General features: G+C 45.4%; 1 protein-coding gene across 3 annotated transcripts in view; it reads left to right on the top strand.

The window, feature by feature from the left end:
• The first annotated feature begins 7635 nt into the window (after positions 1-7635).
• The window catches only part of LOC121291118 (class I histocompatibility antigen, F10 alpha chain-like), a 47727-nt gene continuing 35048 nt past the window's right edge, over positions 7636-20314 (top strand). For all 3 annotated transcript variants that reach the window (XM_041212184.1, XM_041212183.1, XM_041212182.1), the window contains exons 1-5: positions 7636-7863; positions 12012-12272; positions 15382-15657; positions 15775-16053; positions 17204-17320. In XM_041212184.1, coding sequence (XP_041068118.1) covers positions 7812-7863; positions 12012-12272; positions 15382-15657; positions 15775-16053; positions 17204-17320 — 985 coding nt within the window. In that variant the 5' untranslated portion in view covers positions 7636-7811. The remainder of the gene's footprint in view (positions 7864-12011; positions 12273-15381; positions 15658-15774; positions 16054-17203; positions 17321-20314) is intronic.

Here is a 20314-nt window from a genome sequence, read left to right as displayed (position 1 = left end):
GTCTATTAGAAAGGATGTAATAACAGGATACTTGGAAAATATCAAGAGATTTAGACAAAGTCAACATGGGTTTATGAAAGGGAAATCATTTTTGACAAACCGTTTGAGGATGTAACTAGCAGGTGAGATAAGGGAGAACCAGTGGATGTGGTGTATTTAGATTTCCAGAAAGCTTTTTATAAACTCCCACATAAGAGGTTAGTGTGTAAAATTAAAGCATATGGGATTGGGGGTAAGACATTGGCATGGATTGATAATTGGTTAGCAGACAGGAAACAGAGAATGGGAATAAATGGGTCTTTTTCGGAATGGCTGGCAGTGACTAGTGGGGTACCACAAGGATCAGTACATATGCCCCAGCTATTCATCAATGATTTGGATGAGGGAATGTAATATATAATATTTCCAAGTTTGCAGACAACACAAAACTAGTTAGGAATGTGAGTGGTGAGGAGGATGTTAAGAGGCTTCAAAGCGATTTAGACAAGTTGATGAATCAGCAAATGCATGGCAGATGCAGTATAACGTGGATAAGTGTGAAGTTATCCACTTTGGTGGGAAAAACAGAACGGCAGAATATTATGTAAATGGTGATAAATTGGGAAATGTTGATGTACAAAGGGACCTGGGTGTCCTTGTACATCCATCACTGAAAGCAAGCATGCAGGTGCAGCAAGCAGTGGAGAAGGTAAATTCTATGGTGGCCTTCATTGCGATAGGGCTTGAGTACAGGAGCAAGGATGTCTTAGTGCAACTGTACAGAGCCTGGTGAGACCACACCTGGAGATTTATGTGCAGTTTTGATCTCCTTACCTCAGAAAGGATATACTTGTCAAAGAGGAAGTACAGCGAAGGTTCACCAGACTGGCTCTGGGATGGCAGGATTGTTGTATGAGGAGAGATTGTCCAATCAGGCCTGTATTCACTGGAGTTTAGAAGAATGAGAGGAGATCTCACTAAAACGTATAAAATTCTGACAGGGCTGGACAGACTGGATGCAGGGATGATATTTCCTCTGGCTGGGGGGTCTAGAAGAAGGAGCCACAATCTCAGAATACAGGGTAGGCCATTTAGTGCTGGGATGAGGAGAAACGTCTTCACTCAGAGGGTGGTGAGCATGTGGAAATCTCTATCACAGAGGGCTGTGGAGGGCAAGTCATTCAATATAGTTAAGAAGGAAATAGATAGATTTCTAAACTCTGAATGCATCAGGGGGTATGGGGAGAGAGGGGGACTTTGGTGTCGAGATAGAGGATCAGCCATGATCATGTTGAAGGGCAGAGCAGGCTCAAAGGGCCGAATGACCTACTCCTGTTCCAATTTTCTATGTTTTTACGTTTCATTCCCATGTCTGACCGGGGACATTGGCAGGATTTGATAAGTTGTATTCCCCAGGGATCTGGACTGGGGCCTCAGCTTTTCACCGTCTACATTCATGACTTGGATGCAGGAACAGAGAGTTGTATATCCAAGTTTACAGATGACACTAAGTTAGGAGACACAGTGAAGGGACATTGACAGATGAAATGAGTGAATTCCATCTGCCACAGTTTTCCCCAATGTTGGGAAGTGTGGGATCACCCACATTAAATCTGGGAAAGACAAATTGGAATATTATCATCATGTTGAGAGTCTAGGAGCTGTACAAAATCAGAGATGTGGATGGCCATGTACACAAATCACTAAAAGCTCGTTCACTGTTAGAAAAAATCAATCAGAAAGGCTAATGGGCTGTTGTCCTTTATCACAAGAGGGTTTGAACACAAAGTGAGGAAATGATGCTTCAGTTGTACAGAGCTTTGGTCAGACTCCATCTGGAGAACGACATTCAGTTCTGGACACCAAACCTCACATCAGATATACTGGCCGTGGAGGGGAACAGTGTAGATTCAGCAGAATGATCCCACAGCTCAGAGGGTTCAGTTATGAGGACAGATTCTATAAAGCTGTCATGTATTTCCTTGTGTTTAACAAGGTGAAGGATGATCTGATGGAGATGTTTAAAACGATATAGGGAGTCAATAGGGTCTACAGAGAGAAACTATTTTCTCTGGTGATAGAATCCAGAACAAGAGAGAATCAACTTAAAATTAGAGTGAGGAGTGAAATCAGGAAGCGATTCTTCACAAAAAGGGCAGTGGACATCTGAAACGCTCCCCAGCAAGAGGGTGTGGCAGCTGGGGGTCAACTGAACTTTTCCAGACTGAGATGGAGCTATTTTTGCTGGGTAAGAGCAGCAAGAGATATGGAACAATAGTGGGTAAATGGAGCTGGAGTACAGATCAATTAGGATCCCAATGAATGGTGGAGCAGACTCAAGTGATTGAATGGCCTAGTCCTGTTGCTATATTCCTCTTCTTAGCCAGTCCCTTGGCATCGAGGATGACTTGTTTCCACTCCAGTTCAGTGGGTTCTGAGATGGTCGATAAGTCCAATGTGTGATTTGCAGCCTCTGCCACATGTGGGACTGATAGTGCTTGAAGAACAATCAGGTAAATGAAGCGTTTAGAGGTGTTTGTTCTCTCTCTCTAATGCCTCGACTTTGCCTCTGTTTGCTCCTGATAAAGTCTCTGCGTGTTCAGTGCCTTTCCGAATTAACCCTTCTCCATTTTAGTTGATCACAAGCGAGGCTCTCCAGTGATTCGGTGAGATGTTTATCCTCTTCACGGATGCTTTGAAGATTTCACTCAAGGATTTCTGCTGTACTCTGGCATGTGATCCTCCATCCACAGCGGAACTGCTTTTGAGCAATTAGCACTCTGATGCAGTGTATGTTAGCTTGGAAGAGCACACTGTTGTTGCTCCGCCATTCTTGCCACTGGATATGGAGAATCTTGTGAGGGAACCAATGGTGATGCTTCTCCAGTGCTTTGAGGTATCTGCTGTCGGCCGTCCAAGTCTCTGGCGTAGACGGGAGTGCAGGGATCACTGCTGTCTGAGGAAGCATGATCTTAGTCTCGGGATTCAGAGCCTGATCAACAAATACTCTGTGGAAGCTACTGAGTAGACACTTTAACTTACACACAGACGCACACACACATACACACACACACACACACACACACACACACACACACACACACACACACACACACACACACACACACACACACACACACACACACTACAGTTCCTTACCCCACTGATAGAGCTTGCTCTCTGCCAGGCTGCTGTGTTCAATTTGACAGGAGTATTGATCCTCATCCCCAGCATTTATTTCAATCTCTTTCTGGATCTGATGGGTCCCATCGTGGTTGGGTCGAACCCCCGAGGATAGTGTCTCAGACATTACCTCTTCATTCCTTAGCCAGCTCACCTCGATGTCTACAGGATAAAACCCAGTATCCAGGCAGGAGAGAGTGAGCGGCTTGTACTGACTATTGGGGTCACTTCTGGAGATGAACACTTCAGGCTGAACTGTGGAATGGGAAAGGGTGAAAACACAAACCATAGACAGACACTGAATGGAATGGGAGAACGCTTTCATAGACCAGTGAAGTTAGATCAGAACATGGATCCAAACTGAAATAAGTACCTTTCCTTTTGAAATATTCCTTTCCAGCTTGTAAATATCTTTTTATATGAAAACGCTTTTTCCAATATTTGTTCCAGGATTCATCGGAATCCCATTTTTCCTTAGTCTTCACTGCAAAGTGATGTGTTGTGACCCGTCTCATTCTGTCTGGCTCTAAACTAATATAGTCCTTTCCATCAAATCCAACTCGCATCGATCTCTTCATGGAGCCGTCTTCAGTGACTTCAACAATGGATATCCATTGGAAAATGTGGATTCCTGTCAGTGAACGATCAGGGATCAATATCAATTTTTCATGGAAAATCACAAACAGTCTGATCAGAGGGAAAAGGGATCTAGTATCAGATAGAAATGGGGGATTAGAGTCATAGTCTGATCAGAGGGAAAAGGGGATCTAGTGTCATAGAAATGGGGGATTAGAGTCACAGTTTGATCAGAGTGTAAAAGGGATCTAGTATCAGATAGAAATGGGAGATTAGAGTCACTGTCTGATCAGAGGAAGAAAAAGAATCTAGTATCAGATGGAAATAGGGGATTAGAGTGAGTGGACTGTTAGTGATAGTCCAGTTATAGTTTAAGTTGACATGGTGAATCTGTCATTGTGTGAGCAGCAACATCGAAGCCTCCTCCCTACACACACATGCTCAGTTGTGTTAATATCTGTTGTGCCAATTAAGACCCGCTATGCACTCTCTGTGCGGGTGGGGACAGGGGGAATCTCAAAATCGAAAGTGCACTCTTTCGCGCATACGCACAAAAGAGCGCACCCATCTCCCTGAGGCTAGGTGCAGCATCAGGGAGATCGGCTGTAAATGTAAAAAAGCTAAAAATAGAAAAATAAAATAAAATTTCCCTAACGCTTCCCCTCATGTGACACTATCATATGAGTTGGGACATGTCCATAATTTTTACAAAAACTTCATTCAAATTTTTTAAAACCCTACATGAAGCCTCATCCCGCCTGCGGATGAGGTTTCGTGGTTTTTCTAGTTCCCGCCGGGGCTCCTGGCCTGCTCGCTAACCTTAAGGTTGGACGGGCAGGCCCTTTAATCACTTTAATTACTCTGTCAATGGCCCCAATTGGCCATTGACAGGCCATCGGGCCCGCAGCTGATTCTGCTGAGCCCTCGCCTAATGGAACATTTAAATGGGGTGACATTGGGATTTCCGCGCGGTATCACCGTGCGTCATTTTACGTGTCGGTGAGCAGGCCCCGCCCCCACTCACCGACAGGAGAATCTTGCCGTCTGAGGGAGAAACAGTTTATAAACTGGGAAAACAACAAAAATAACAAGTTTATCGAGGATCCATTTTGCTGTTTAACTCAAAATTTGATCATTTCCTGAACTCAAACTGTAGAATCAGAGGGTGAATGATTGGTTAGTCTCAGAAAAATACCCAATTAAATGGATAAACAGTTACTAGTCACCAGTTACCAGGAGGATCAAACAAAGACACAGTGAGATTCAGGCTGGGAAACAGAAAGTAATAGCTGAAATTTCAGCAGGAAGCGAGATCCGGGTATGTTTTGGGGTCAGGAAGCTGCCTCCGGTGGGAAAGTGATGAAAGTTCAGATTTCCACAGGGTTGCCCCTGTAAGTGATATGGAGACAGGTTCCCTGTCCACTTAGAGCCAGTGGGGGTGGGGATGGAGCTGGGTCAGATGAAGTGTGGGACTGATTGACACTCCCCACGACAGACATCACTGAAGCTGCTGCTTGTCCTCAGAGAGAAGCTGGTGCTTGTGCCAAAGCTGCCACAGCAGCAGAGGGAAGTGAGATGGCACAGGAGAGATGGAGGCCCTGGCACCTGGGACAGGGCTGCCCCTCACTTCATCGATGCCAACCTGGATGTATGCTGGAGGCCGTGAGGGAGAGGAGGGAGGTGATCTTCCTGGAGGGTGGCAGGAGGAGGGCAGGGTGTCACACAGGGCACTGAGTGGGTCACTGGGGGGTGTTCTTACTGTCTCTCTCTCTCTCTCTCTCCACTATGTTCCTCTTTACACTATGTAAATGATGACAGTTTAAGTCAGACGTTGGGGGCTCTGGTTATTGCTGTAGAGACAGGAAAAGTGGGATGAGGTGGTGAAAGAGATAATGGGATCCTCCACAGTGAGGGGAAAGCCTCTGGACAGATGTGCTCCCATCATTGATGGTCAGTGATGAGATATTCCAGGCTGCCTCTTCTATACCTGTATTAGCACGGGGATCTTAGAATCCCTTCCATGTCCTGTCCCTCACCCTGGGTCAGGGGGGAATTCAGCTGAAACATTCCTGAATCAGGAGATTCCTGACATTCATGACATCCTCATGACCCCTTCACACCCCCAGATGTACCCGGCCACCTCACTGTGCAGCTGGGTCACCTCTCTGTTCAGTGTCATTCCAGCTGCCAGGAGAGAGAGCGTGCACACATGGAGGGAGCTCTTGTTCTGGTCACAGACCAGGTGGATATTGAGGAGGTGGGTGTCGTTCCTGTTGATGGATCTCACTGGCAGGTCACTGGGCGTCTCGATGGCCACCTGGGTACATTGGATGGTTCCCTGAACCAGGGAGAATCCGGCAGTGGAGGTGAACACAATGCCCTCTGTGCCTGTGCTGCTGTGTCTGTTGTGAAATGCAAGTACTGTCCAGCTGTGGGAAAGAGGGCATCAGTGGCCAGCCAGATGCAGTGGTGGGCAGCTGTTTGTGAGATGTCACTAAGGTCCTCAGCTGATCCAAGGAAGAAGCCAGGAGTGAAGAGGTTAAAGGGCACAGAGACATTGAGGGTTACAGGAAGGACCTAGCGGCCATCGCTGTGAGGGTCCAGCTCTTCGGCAACAGGATGCAGATGTCTGTGACCTTCTGCCTGGAGGGTCAAAGTCTCCTGTAACCCTGGGTCTCATTCATCTCCAGGTCGCTCCGTCTCTGCTGGTGCCCTTCCTGCCCCCTTTCCTCTCCAGTACCCTCCGGTTGTTCAGGTTCTGCCTGTCCTGTGGAAGGTGTTGTCCCTCTTCACACAATGTCTGACAGTTGTGCCCCCATTGCCAGCTGCAGACGTCCTCCTGTACAGGTGGCCGTCCCATTGTGATTGGCTGTCACGCTACAGTCAAACTAACAGGAGGAGAGTGAGGGGAGGGAGTCAAACTAACAGGAGGAGAGTGAGGGAGTCAAACTTACAGGAGGAGAGTGAGGGGAGGGAGACAAACTAACAGGAGGAGAGTGAGGGGAGGGAGTCAAACTAACAGGAGGAGAGTGAGGGGAGGGAGTCAAACTAACAGGAGGAGGGTGAGGGGACGGAGTCAAACTAACAGGAGGAGAGTGAGGGGAGGGAGTCAAACTAACAGGAGGAGAGTGAGGGGAGGGAGTCAAACTAACAGGAGGAGAGTGAGGGAGGGAGTCAAACTAACAGGAGGAGAGTGCAGTGAACAGGCTGAATCCCCCGCACTGTGCTCTCTGTATCTGACACACCCCATGAACACCCACACTGGGCTCTCTCTATAGGACTCACTCCCTGAACCCTGAAACTGGGCTCTTTCTACAGGACCCACTCCATGAATCCCCCACACTGGGCTTTCTGCACATGACCCAAGTCCTGTTCCTCAATTACCCCTGTGCTCTTTGACCTACATCGGTTCCCAGTCAAGCAACACCTCAATGTTAAAATTCCAATCTGTCCACAGCCTTGTCCCTCCCTATTTCTGTAATCTCCTCCAGCCCCACATCCCTGTGAGATATCTGTCCTCCTCTAATGCTGACCCTGTGAGCATCAGGAATTATAATCACCCACAATGGGGGCTGTGCATTCAGCAGCCTCGGCCCATAGATCTGGAATTCCCTCTCTACACCTCTCAGCCTCTCTGTAAAACATTCTTAAAAACTGCTTCCCTGAGAAAGCTTGTGGGCATTGACCTGTGTGACTCAGGGTCATCCTTTGTTTTATAATGTTCCCCTGAAGCATCTTAGGGACGTTTCATTCAGTGATGGGTGCTATATAAATATAAGTTATTGTTGTTTTCTTACAGCCAAAATCTTAACCTGTCTCAGTTTGATCATCCTGGTACCTGGTGACAAGCAACTGTTTATCCATTTCATTGGGTATTTTTCTGAGACTAACCAATCGTTCACCCTCTGGTTCTATAATCAGGAAATGATCAAATTTTGAGTTTAACAGGAAAATGGAGTTTCCTTAAACTTGTTATTTTTGTTGTTTTCCCCAGTTTATAAACAGGATTAGTTTGCTCCTCAGAGTGTTTCATTCCCAGTCCCTGGTTGGAACAGGGAGAGTGGATTCCCAGAATGTTGCTGATCCTTTTCTCCATCTCCCTGGGTTTTTCCTGGGTCTCTCCCGGTAAGTACAGAATTCAGCCCTCTGTTCTCACTCTCACTCTCTCTCTCTCTCTCTCGGGTTAATTGGAATCTTTTGGTGAGAGTTTGAAATGGGTGATGTTTGATTAGCCGCCTGTTATACAGCCAGCCTGATATTTTACACCATTGAAGTCAGCACAGTCTGTAAGACTCTGATGGGATTTGTGTCCAGCTCTCCTGACAGCAGGATGTAGAAACACCAAGAGCAGAGAAGCTTGGAGCAAATGGAAAATGATTCAAATGGACACTTTTAATTTTCACATCGATTGGGAGAAGCAAAACAGTTTCATCACTCCTGGTCTAAAGTCTTCAAAACACTACGGAGAGGGGAAGGATAATTCATGTTTAACCCACCCCAGGATCAAATGTGATGCCCTTATAGTTGAACAGGCCATGTTGTCTCAGACCACCAACATTCAACTGGCCATGACAGGACATGAGAACACAAGAATTAGCTTCAGGCATAGGCCATTTGGCCCCTCGAGCCTGCTCCATCATTTGATAAAGTCATGAATGATCTTATTGTGGTCTCAACTGTACTTTCCCATCTGCTGCCAAGACACTTTCACTCCCTTGTCAGTCGACAATCTATGTAACTTTGCCTAAAACTGATCAGCTCAGCACTATTAGTCTAAAGTCTTCTAAAATTCACAGGATTGGGAAGGATAATCCACGTGTAACCTACCCTAGCCTCAGCTGTGATGCCCTCCTGGTTGAATAGGCCAGGTTATCTTAGACCTCCTACATTCTACTGACCCTATATAAAAGGGTGATTAAAAAGCTCTGTGAGGTCCTGCTCTGGATTGTCCATCACCCTGTTTGACAGTCAGACTGTTCATAAAGTGACGGTCCCCTCCTATGGTGTCACACTTCATCCTCCCAAATATTCCTGTTTCTCTTCGTTTCAATCTGGAATTCAGTCACACCACAAGTTTTCTGGTGATGACTGTCATGTTTTGATTATGATGTAAAGACACCAATCACTCATAAGGGATTGGGTAAAGACATTGGGGTTCATTTCTGAAGGGGTAGACACAAGACAGCAGATAGACATGGATAGAAAACTTGAAGACATCAGAGCTCTGTTATCTTCTCCTTGCAGCCAAAAGTGAAGCTAAAACTGGGGCACACTTTCCTTCAAGTGATTTAGGGTGACTGTCCCTTAACAGTACACCTTATAACATCCCCAGTTCTTTTTAAAGAGACTTTTCCCCCTTCTAAAGAAGTTGAACTATTTACAATACATGTTCATGTCTTGTTACCATTACATAAGTGTGTAGAGCAGATGTACCTATCAGTCTCTAAAGTGTAGAGGTAATCTGCTCATACATCCAGATCTTGTCATGGTCACCTTGTCTGGAGGTGTCTTTAATTGATCAGAGTGATCTGTGGGATTGTCATTATTGGATGTTGCTCCTGTGTGGATTCGGGATTTTGTCCCAGATGTAGTTGGACTATATGGTGATTGAGGAGCTGGAATGGATCTGATTTGTCCTCAATTACCCCTCACCATTGCGCCATTGTGTCTGATGTCTTCATAGGACCTTGGTCCTGAGCAAATCCTTGTCACCTTGTCTGGTTGCCGTGTACATTCTGTGGGATCCTGGATGTGAACTTGTCCCAATGCTGAACTTGGCAATTCCCTACCTGCATTTTTATTGTGCACGTTGATCAACTTCTTTTGCAGTTTTAAAAGTTGCGTCGGGTAGTTTCTGAGAAAGTAGAATGGGTAAGAGTAGGTAAACTAGTACACACTGGTGTGACAAACATGAGCTCTGCCAGGAATGGAATAGTTGCACTTAAAGGTCGACCTCAGGTGTACCATTGCAATGTGTAGATCTTGCTTGGTCTGTCTTCATTGATAATTAGGGATTTCACCAGACTAATCATTCATTCAGCTAGGCCTTTAGATCTAGAGTAATGAGGTGAAGAAGTAGTGTGATCAATATTCCATTTCGGACACATATCCTCAAATGGCTTAGCAATAAATTGCAGACCATTATACATAAAGAGCTCCCTAGTCCCACCAAATAAACTGAAAATAGCATTTAGTGTGTGTGCTACAGTTGTGCTTGATGTATTGTGCAATTGTTGAAAAATGGGCTACTTGGAAGCAGTTGACGATGACGATGAAGTCAGTGTCATGGACACGAAAGAGGTTGGATGTGATTTTGGACCAAGGATGGGTAGGAGCTTCATGTGGAATCAATGGTTCTCTGTGCTGACCTGGCATATGCTCTTAACATGCCTTGTACTGCTTGACAATAGCTTCAATGTCATTGTTCATACTCGGCCAATAGACGGTCTCTCTTCTTATCCGATCTATGCCCGTGTGTGAGTGAGTGACAGTATCTGTGTTTTCCATGAGGTTGACAGTGTGAAAACTGTGTTACTGCTCCTCATCTCATCCGGCACATTGTCATTCTCTGGTTGTTAATCATCTCATGTATATGTTTCTGACAGGATACTGGATGGTCATTCTTATTGCTTGAAGATGCCTGTTATGTCCGGTCTGTTTGATCTTTGCACGGCTCCTCACAGCTGCATCAGCCTTTGCTCTAGTGAACCACTGCTGCCAATGGCCCTTTCTGTCAAATGCCTTGCAGAATTGCTGGAAAGTGGGCATTTCCTTGGTGTCTGGAGAAGGCCACAGCTTCCACATGTCTTACAAGGTTTAGATGGTCTAGTGAGTGCATCAACAACTGGGGATGTACTTAGGACCTGTCAGCTTTATTAACCTGCGAGGATTGGTTAATACTCACATCCATCCTTGTGTAGATCTCCAATGCTAAATGTTTTGGGTTTGTCTAACAGATCTTTCTGGAAGGTTTTAATGGGAGTGGATATGATCAGAAAATCAACAATTCTGTCTGCCAGCTCTGTGTTTGAAGAATCACAGTCTGTTCCCTTTTCTCTGTGTCTACTGACGAAGTGGTCTATGGATTCTGTAGACTATTGTCGAAATGATATGAACTCTTATCGATGAATACGGAAGTTTAACCTGATTCTGAACTGGTCTTCCAATGTCGGCCGTATCTCTTGGGGATCCTTTAGCTCTTCTGCTGTCAATCCTGATGTGTTCAGCCTGTGTAGACCTTCATTCCCAATTGCTAGGTGAATTGTTATAGCTTGCTTGTCTGGTTCAGACACACATGAATCAAGAAACCATAGCTCTGTACACTGTTTAAACATGTTTAATTCAGGCAGTGGGTCAGCTGCATCCCAATTCAATCTGGGGGATTTTGTGGATATTTTGACAATAACCCTTAGACCTTCCTTCTCCTATTGTACTCAGGATGAGTGTCACTCTAGCCGCTTTTGTGTGCTTAGAATTACAACCTTCTCTGGCTGGATTACAGCCACTCTCCAACATTGTTGCGGTCTGACCCAAACATCAAGGGTCATCTCACGCCATGTGGTACAATCTAAGCTGTTCATCATGTCGTACCTTAATCTTGCTGCCAGGCCATTTGACCACCGCTGAACACCATGTTGTGTTTTGATAATGATATAACGGCACCAATCACTCATAAGGGATTGGGTAAACAGGTTGTGGATTTATTTCTTAAGACTAGGCACATGAGAACAGAGAGACATGGATAGGAAACTTGAAAGCATCAGAGCTGTGCTACATTCTGCTCATAGGCAAAAGTAAAACTAAAACTGGATCACATGACACTTTTCATTTCAATGTGATGTAAGGTTACTGTTCCTTAAAAACATATTACAACTAAGACCCTGCACAACAGACCAGCCCAGATTGACTCTGATTTCGGGTTTGCTCCCTGTTCTGAGAGGCTGCAGGATCTAATTCTGACCCAGTTTAATCAGATTCTGTTTATAATATCAGACAGGATTCTGACCTTGTGATAAAGTGGTGGATTATTGGAGATTGTCCCTGTGTGGATGGGCCTCACTTTGATCAGGTGTCAGTGTGTGGAAATGTTTATTAACCTGTCCCTTTAATTGTTTAATTGTTTTACAGACACTAACACATTTACAGTGATTTTCACACCATCAGTGATGTTCCCGAGCTTTCTGGTATCATTATGATCAGAGAGGCTCAGGGAGATTATTCTGATGCTTATGTTGGTGTTTATTAAAGTGCCACTTTAACTGTTTGCTTCACAGACACAAACTCACACACGGTGATATACACTGTAACCTCCGGCATTGAAGAGTTTCCTGAGATTACACATGTTGGGATGGTCAATGGAGTCCAAATAGATCATTATGACAGTGAGGTCCGTCGGTGCATCCCCAGGCAGCAGTTCATGGCTGAATATTTCGATATGAAACACTGGGACTATGTCTCAGATCTGGTGAAGTCACATTCACACCTGGCAAAGGAGAGTCAGAATGAAATACTGAAGATGACAAATCAGACATCCGGTAAGATCATGATGTAGAAACTCATTGTTGATTATCCCCCATTATACCCTGGATCACTCCACTCAGCCCATCTCCCAGCAGTGACCCCTGGGTCACTCCACTCAGCCCATCTCCCAACACTGACCCTGGGTCACTCCTCTCAATCCATCTACCAGCACTGACCTCTGGGTCACTCCACTCAGTCCATCTCCCAGCACTGACCCCTGGGTCTCTCCACTCAGTCCATCTCCCAGCACTGACCCCTGGGTCACTCCACTCAGTCCATCTCCCAGCACTGACCCCTGCATCACTCCATTCAGCTCATCACCCAGCATTCACACCTGGGTCACTCTACTCAGTCCATCACGCACCATGGGCTAGGAATTAACTCCTGTCGTTAACGCTCTGGGAATTAACTCTCGTTATTAACATGCTGAGAATTAACTCCTGTTCTTAACGTGCTGGGAATTAACTCCCGTTATTAACATGCTGCGAATTAACTGCTGGGAATTAACTCCAGTCATTGGCCTGCTGGGAATTACCCTCTTTCATGAATCTATTTGAAATGATCTACTTTCATTAGCTTGCTGCTAATTAGCTCCTCTTGATGTGCTTGGAAGTTAAATCTGCATTGAGGAACGATCTCGAGGGGCAATGTGATGTTCTCATGCTGCTCCTCCTTGTGGACACACCAATCTTTTTCCCCTGAAAGAGTTTTTGTCGGGTCAGACCCTCTCTGAGAGCAGATGTCAGATTGACAGAGGTTTATCTCTGCCCAGGTTGGATTTGATATTGTTTCCAAGTTGCCAAGCACACGGACTTTATGATTGATGGGAAATATCTCAATTCTACTTACAGGTGCCTGAGCTGGTGGGAGAACGGAGCGCTGTGCAGGTTCTAACGTGTGCTTTTCACGCCAGAGTTCTGTTTATCAGTGTAGCTTGGTGCATGCAAATGATCAAACCACCAGCAGGGCCGACGTTAAGTTGTGCAATTTAATTCAGATCTCATTAATCAAAGTACATTAAAGCAAAGTATCATGTCTGCAACTAAGATGGAGCTGGGGCCTTCGAGCCAGCAGAGAATAGAGAACCAAATAGTAAAGTATATGTCTTGGAATCTTACTGTGCCTGGAATCTGCCAGCTATCAGATTGTTATGAGCCTCTCTGCTGCGTCATACCCTCACAATGGCCTTTGCATGTAGCTCCACGGCATCCCTGGCCCTGATCTCCATTGTCTTCACTGTCCTCATTGTCAGAGGAGACATCTCAGTCCTGCATATCTCCCTCAGCCAAGACATTCCCCCTTTGTAATTTTAATTTGTGCAGGGCACAGCGTACGAAGATGATCCTGGACACTCTGGGTGGTGAGTATTGGAGAGCCCCGCCTGAGCGGTCCAAACATCTAAACCTCATCTTTCGGAGGCCTATCATCTGCTCAATGGTGGGCATTGTGGAGACATGTGCAGCATCATCGCTCTCCTCAGCAGCACTGTGTGGGCGGCGAAGTGGTGTCATCAGACAGATTGTTTGGGGATATCCCTTGTGTCCAAGGATCCAGCCCTGCAATTGCTGAGGTCGTTCGAAAAGCTATGGCATCTGAGAGTGAGTCACAATGTAGGTGTCATGAGAGCTCCCTGGGAACTGAGCACAAACATGCAGGATTTCTCTGTTGTGATCACATATCAGCTGTATCTTAAAAAAGTGGAAACCTTTTCTATTGATGACTGTGACTGGCTGTTGCCGGCGAGCTCTCAAGGCCACATGATCTTCGACCTCAACCCCATCTCCCTGCACTGTCCCTGTATCCCTTAGTGTCATTCGTATTTAGAAACATATTGACCTCTGCTTTAAACATACTCAGTGACAGAGCCTGATTCCCATTCAGTTGCCTCATGATTATTAGGGTGTCCCTTTGGTCGGCCAATTGCGCTGACCCTGAACTCCAACCACGGGAAAAGACCCTCCCCCCAATTCGAAGTATCACAGTTTTACAGTGATTGTGTTGCAATGGTGAGACTCCCAATATGGTGCGTGTAAAACTTGAAACTCACGCCACCCCCTTCATGGCCCCTCAGACCCCCTGGCACCTGCCAACTTTCCCCATCACCCTTGACCCACCAAATATAACCATTTCCTTCCCCCGTTACACTTAAACCTCCCCCTGTTAGACTTACACCTCTAACCATCACCCTCCACATGGCCTTCTGTCCCCTCAGAGCCTACTCCCATTATCGTTCCCATGCCTACACTGACCCTTCTTGTTACGCTTTCATGACCATTCCATGGAACCTTCAGCCACCTGACTGTCACCCTGGATCTGCCACCCCACCAGATCCAACTCCCTCTCTCACTGTGCCTGGTCCTTCTGCTGCCCAGTGCTCTCAGTTCAACCCCCAGGACCCCACTGGAGACAGAACTGACCCCATCTCTGGGTGCATCTCTCTCCCACCATTCCTGCCCAGAAACTCCCTCCCCCACCCAGCCACAAGACGCTGTGACCGGCCCAGCCGCCACCTGATATGAGTCAAGAGGCTGAGATTTGTGACCAGCCTCCAAGACATCCAAATTTGTTTTTAATTACATCCCCGTACATGTGCCCTGGCGTAACCCCCTTTGAAGGTCACACTTGATTTAACAAAGCCAGCTTGACTCCATTTTGTTATCTCCAACACTTAGCAATCTCCAGAATGGGAAGAAGGCAGCACATTTATTGCCCCTTAATGAAGCTCAGTCTGTTTATCTTCCCTGGTACAAACCCTCCCACAGGTTAAGCCATTTTACAGAACTTGCTGATTCTATCAAGGCTTTCACTTGACTAAATTAGCCATCATTCTTTGTGTTTTAAGCCCGCAGTGCAGTTTAGTGCAGTTCTTTATATACCTTCCATCTGGGTCCTCCTTATACCTTGATGTTCCATGTTACCCTCATGAGACACACTGTACACACGGGCTGACACACCAGTCTACATTCATTAATATAGACGAAATAAAGAAATAGTTACATAGTTGAAAAGTGATTTACGTTAAAAGGGTAGATAATATGTTGGTTTGCACTTTCACCACTGATCAGACAGTTTGTGATTGTCTATTAACTATCGATTCTTAATCCCCTGTTTGGTCACTGACAGGAATTCACACTCTTCAATGGATTCGATCTGTTGTGATCACTGAAGACGGCTCCATGAAGAGATCGATGCGGTTTGGATTAGATGGAAAGGACTATATTAGTTTAGAGCCAGACAGAATGAGATGGGTCGCAAGCAATCACTTTGCAGTGAAGACTAAGGAAAAATGGGATTCTGATGAAACCTGGAACAACTACTGGGAAAACTATCTACAACAAGTATTTGTTCCACATCTGAAGAAATATTTACGAGCTGGGAAGGAATATTTTGAAAGGAGAGGTATTCGTTTTAGTTTTGTTCCCATGTTCTGATCTAACTTCACTGATCTATGTAAACGTTCTCCCATTCCATTCAGTGTCTGTCTATTGTTTGTGTTTTCACCCTTTCCCATTACAGTTCAGCCTGAAGTGTTCATCTCCAGAAATGACCCCGATAGTCAGTACAAGCCGCTCACTCTCTCCTGTCTGGTTACTGGGTTTTATCCTGTAGACATCGAGGTGAGCTGGCTAAGGAATGGAGAGGTAATGTCTGAGACACTATCCTCGGGGGTTCGACCCAACCACGATGGGACCCATCAGACCCAGAAAGAGATTGAAATAAATGCTGGGGATGAGGATCAATACTCCTGTCAAATTGAACACAGCAGCCTGGCAGAGACCCAGCTCTATCAGTGGGGTAAGGAACTGTACTGGATGTGTGTGTGTGTGTGTGTGTGTGTGCAGCAGTCCACTACCCTGAGCCTTTAATAAGTTGTGCACATGTCCAACTAAATCCATTAGTTATGGCAGATGAAATTCACTCATTTAATCTGTCAATATCCCTTCACTGTGTTTCCTAACTTAGTATCATCTGTAAACTTGGATATACAACTCTCGGTTCCTGCATCCAAGTCATGAATACAGATGGTGAAAAGCTGAGGCCCCAGGACAGATCCCTGGGGAATACAACATATCACATCCTGCCAATGGGAGCACATTCACTTTATCGCCATTCTCTGTCTCCGACCTCCAAACCAATTTTCACCCCATGTCAAAGGTTACCTCCAATTCCAAACACTCTGATTATTATCAATAATCTCTTATGTGGAAACTGATCAATGACCTTCTGGAAGTCCATCTAGACCAGATCCATAGACCTTCCCTTATCCACCATGTTACTGAGCTCCTCATAAAATTCAATGACATGAGTCAGACATGAGCTCCCATTCACAAATCCATTCTTTCTCTCTTTGATCAGCTGATCCTTGACTAAGTAACTGGAACTCAATATGTGGACATTTGTGGAGATTTTTCTTTGATCTGGATTCTCTCACTTATTTCCTGTGTTGACCATGGTGGGTTCACTGCAGTAGTTTCGGACTAAGTCCTGCTGTTGGATTGTACTGAGTGCTTCTTCTGAAGCATTTACTCTGTTTAGCTGTGGTTTTCCTCATTATCAGCTCAGCCCAGTTTCCTGCGGTCAGTTTCTAGCTCATCCCTTTGAAGTTTGATGTGAAAAGCATCAGTGATGCTGTCTCCTGGGCCGTACAATGTAACCCTGGGGATTGAACAAGGACAGGACACTGAGACATCGGGGAGAATTAGAACTGAACTGTCCGGGAAGGGAACCCACGGGATTGGGACAACACGGCTTTTCCACCACCATCAATGGGACTCTTTACTGACTTGACTGGAGAGTGAAATCGGCGAGTGGAAAACCAGCCTTTCAACCAATCCCATCAATTCCCAATGGGCGGCTTCAGTTAGAATTGTCCCCAATTAACATCGAACTGGGAATGGATCTGGGAACAGAGAGGCAATCCTGATATTATTCAAATGTGTTTCAGAAATCCCGGGAAACAGTGCAGGACGCTCCCATCTTGGAATGATATTTGGATTAGTCGCTGCACTGGCTGCTCTACTTCTGATAATCGGAATAATCATCTGGAACAGCAAACAGAGAGGTAAGAAGCAGAGAGAGGAGAATGTGGAACTGAGGAGACAGAGTGTGTGTGGGGGAATCTCCGGTACTGGGAGAACAGGACACTGAGAGTGGAGAGTGAGAGAGAATGGAATGTGGAACTGAGGGGACAGAGTGAGTGTGGGGGATCTCCAGTACTGGGAGTGCAGGACATCAACAGGAGACATTGAATCACAGAATTGTTACAGTGCAGTAGGAGGCCATTTGGCCCATCGTGTCTGCACCAGCTCTCCGAATGAGCATTATGACTTAGTGCCATTCTCCTGTCTTTCCCCCGCACCCTTACACATTCTTCCCTTTCAGGTAACGGTCTAATTCCCTGCTGAATGCTTCAATTGAACCTCCTCCACCACACTCGCAGACAGTGCATTCCAAACCCTAACCACTCGCTGTGTGAAATGATTTTTCCTCATCTCACTTTTGCTTCTTTCGCTGATTACTTTAAACCTCTGCTCTCTCTTCCTGGATCCTTTCACAAGTAGGAACAGTTTCTCCATATCTACTCTGTCCAGACCCCTCATGATTTTGAAGACCTCAATTAAATCTCCTCTCAACCTTCTTTTCTCCAACTAAAACATTCATAACCTCTCCAATCTATCTTCATAACTGATGTTTCTCATCCTGGAACCACTCTCATGAATCTTTTCTGCCCTCTCTCCAATGCCTTCACATTCTTCCTAAATTGTGATGTCCACAACTGTACTCAAGACTCCAGCTGAGGTCTTACTAGTGTCATATACAAGTTCATCTTCACCTCCTTGCCCTTTTACTCTGTGTCCCTATTAATAAAGCCCAGGCTGCCGTATGTTGTATTTACCACGCTCTCAACCTGCCGTGCCACCTTCAATGCACATGTATACCCAGGTCCCTCTGCTCCTGCAACCTCTTTAGAGTTTTACCCCTATTTTATACTGTCTCCCCATGTTCCTTCAACCAAAATTAATCACTTCACCTTTCTCTACATTGAACTTCATCTTCCACCTGTCCATCCATTCCACCAACTTGTCTATATCCCTTTGACGTTTTTCATTATCCTCCTCACAGTTCACAATGTCTCCGAGTTTTGTATCATTCACAAACATTGAAATTGTGTCTTGTCCACCAAGGCCTTGGTCATTAATGTAGATCAGAAGAAGCGGTGGTCCCAACACTGACCCCTGGGAAACTCCCCTACAAACCTTCCCCCAGTCTGCAAAACATCCATTAACCACAACTCTCTGTTTCCTGTCACTCAGTTAATTCCATATCCATGTTGCTCCTGTCCCTTTTATTCTATGAGCTATAACTTTGCTCACACGTTTGTTATGTGGAACTGTATCAAATGCCTTTTGGAAGCCCGTGTTCACCACATCAACATCATTGTCCTCATCAATCCTCTTTGTCACCAGTTCAAAACACTCCAGCAAGTTAGTTAAACATGATTTTCCCTTAAGAAATCCATGCTAGCTTTCTTTAAATAACCTGCATTTGTCCACATGACTATTAACTTTATCCTGAATTATTGTTTCTAGAAGTTTCCCCAGCATCGAAGTTAAACTGACTGGTCCTTACACCCTTTTTTGAATATTTGCCATTCTCCAGTCCTCTGGCACCACCCCTGAGACTATGGAAGATGATAAATTATGGCCAGTGCCTCTGCAATTTCCACTCTCACTTCTCACATTATCCTTGGGTGCATCTCATCCAGTCCCAGTGCCTTATCAACTCTAAGTACAGACAGCCTATCTGATGCCTCCTCCTTTTCAATTTTAAACTCCTCTCATATCCAAATTGCATTCTCTTATATCATGGCTTGTTTGGCACCTTCTTCCTTTGTAAAAACAGATACAAAATATTCATTTCATACCTCATATATTCTCTCTGCCTCCATGTGTAAAACCCCTTTTTGGTCCCCATCATCTCTACTCCTCCTTTTAGTCATCCTTTTACTATTTACCTGCCTATATAAGACTTTGAGATTCCCTTTTATATTACCTGCCTGTCTCTTTTCATACTCACTCTTTGCTTCTCTTATTTACTTCTTCACCTCTCCCTTGAGCCTTCTATATTCAGCCTGGTTCTCACTGTTAGTTTCTGCCTGACACCTTTCACAAGCACACAATCTTAATTTCTACCTCCTTTGTCATCCAGGCAGCTCTGGGTTTGTTTGCTCTCCCTTTCCCTTTCGAGGGAACATACCTTGCCTATGCCTGAACTATCTCTTCTTTGCAGGTAGTCCGTTGACTATTGGCTGTTTTTCCTGCCAATCTTTGACTCACATTTATTCCAATTTTACAATGGTCAGCCTAAACCTTATGATACAATGACCACTCTCCCTGAAATGCTTTCCTTCTGCTACTTGATCCATTTGGCCCAACTCATTCCCAAGAACCAGGTGTAGTAGAGCCTCCATTCTAGTTGGACTGGACATATATTCCTGGAGGAAATTTTCCAGAACACACTTTAGGGGCAGAATTTTGCCGTTGGTGAGCAGGGGGCGGGGCCCACTCGCCGATGGGTAAAATCACGCGGGATGATGTTGGGTGGAACCCCCGACATCACCCCGCCCCATTTAAATTTTCAGGAAGGCGGGGGCGCAACAAAATCATTTGCGGGCTGGCCAACCTGTCGCTGGCCAATTGAGGCCGTTGTCAGGATCATTTAAACAATTAAAGGACCTCTCCGTCCAACCTTAAGGTTAGCGAGCAGTCCAGGAACCCCGGCAGCAAATAGAGAAAACATGGAACCTCATCCACTGGCAGGATGAGGTTTCATGCAGGGTTTTAAAAATTTTAATCAAGTTGTTCTGTAAATTACAAACATGTCCCAACTCATGTGACATTGCCACATGAGGGGACATGTAAGGAATTTTTCTTTTCTATGTTTTTAATAGTTTTAAAAGTCAGAGCGATCTCCCTGAGGCTGCACGTAGCCTCAGGGAGATGAGTGCGCTCTTTCTTGACATTAGTGATTCTGCACCCCCCGCCCCTGCTCTCCA

The sequence above is a fragment of the Carcharodon carcharias genome, chromosome 19 (assembly GCF_017639515.1).
Source record: "Carcharodon carcharias isolate sCarCar2 chromosome 19, sCarCar2.pri, whole genome shotgun sequence".
NCBI lineage: Eukaryota > Metazoa > Chordata > Chondrichthyes > Lamniformes > Lamnidae > Carcharodon > Carcharodon carcharias.
Note: the sequence above shows the minus strand (reverse complement) of the source record. Positions and strands in the feature narration are given on the sequence as shown.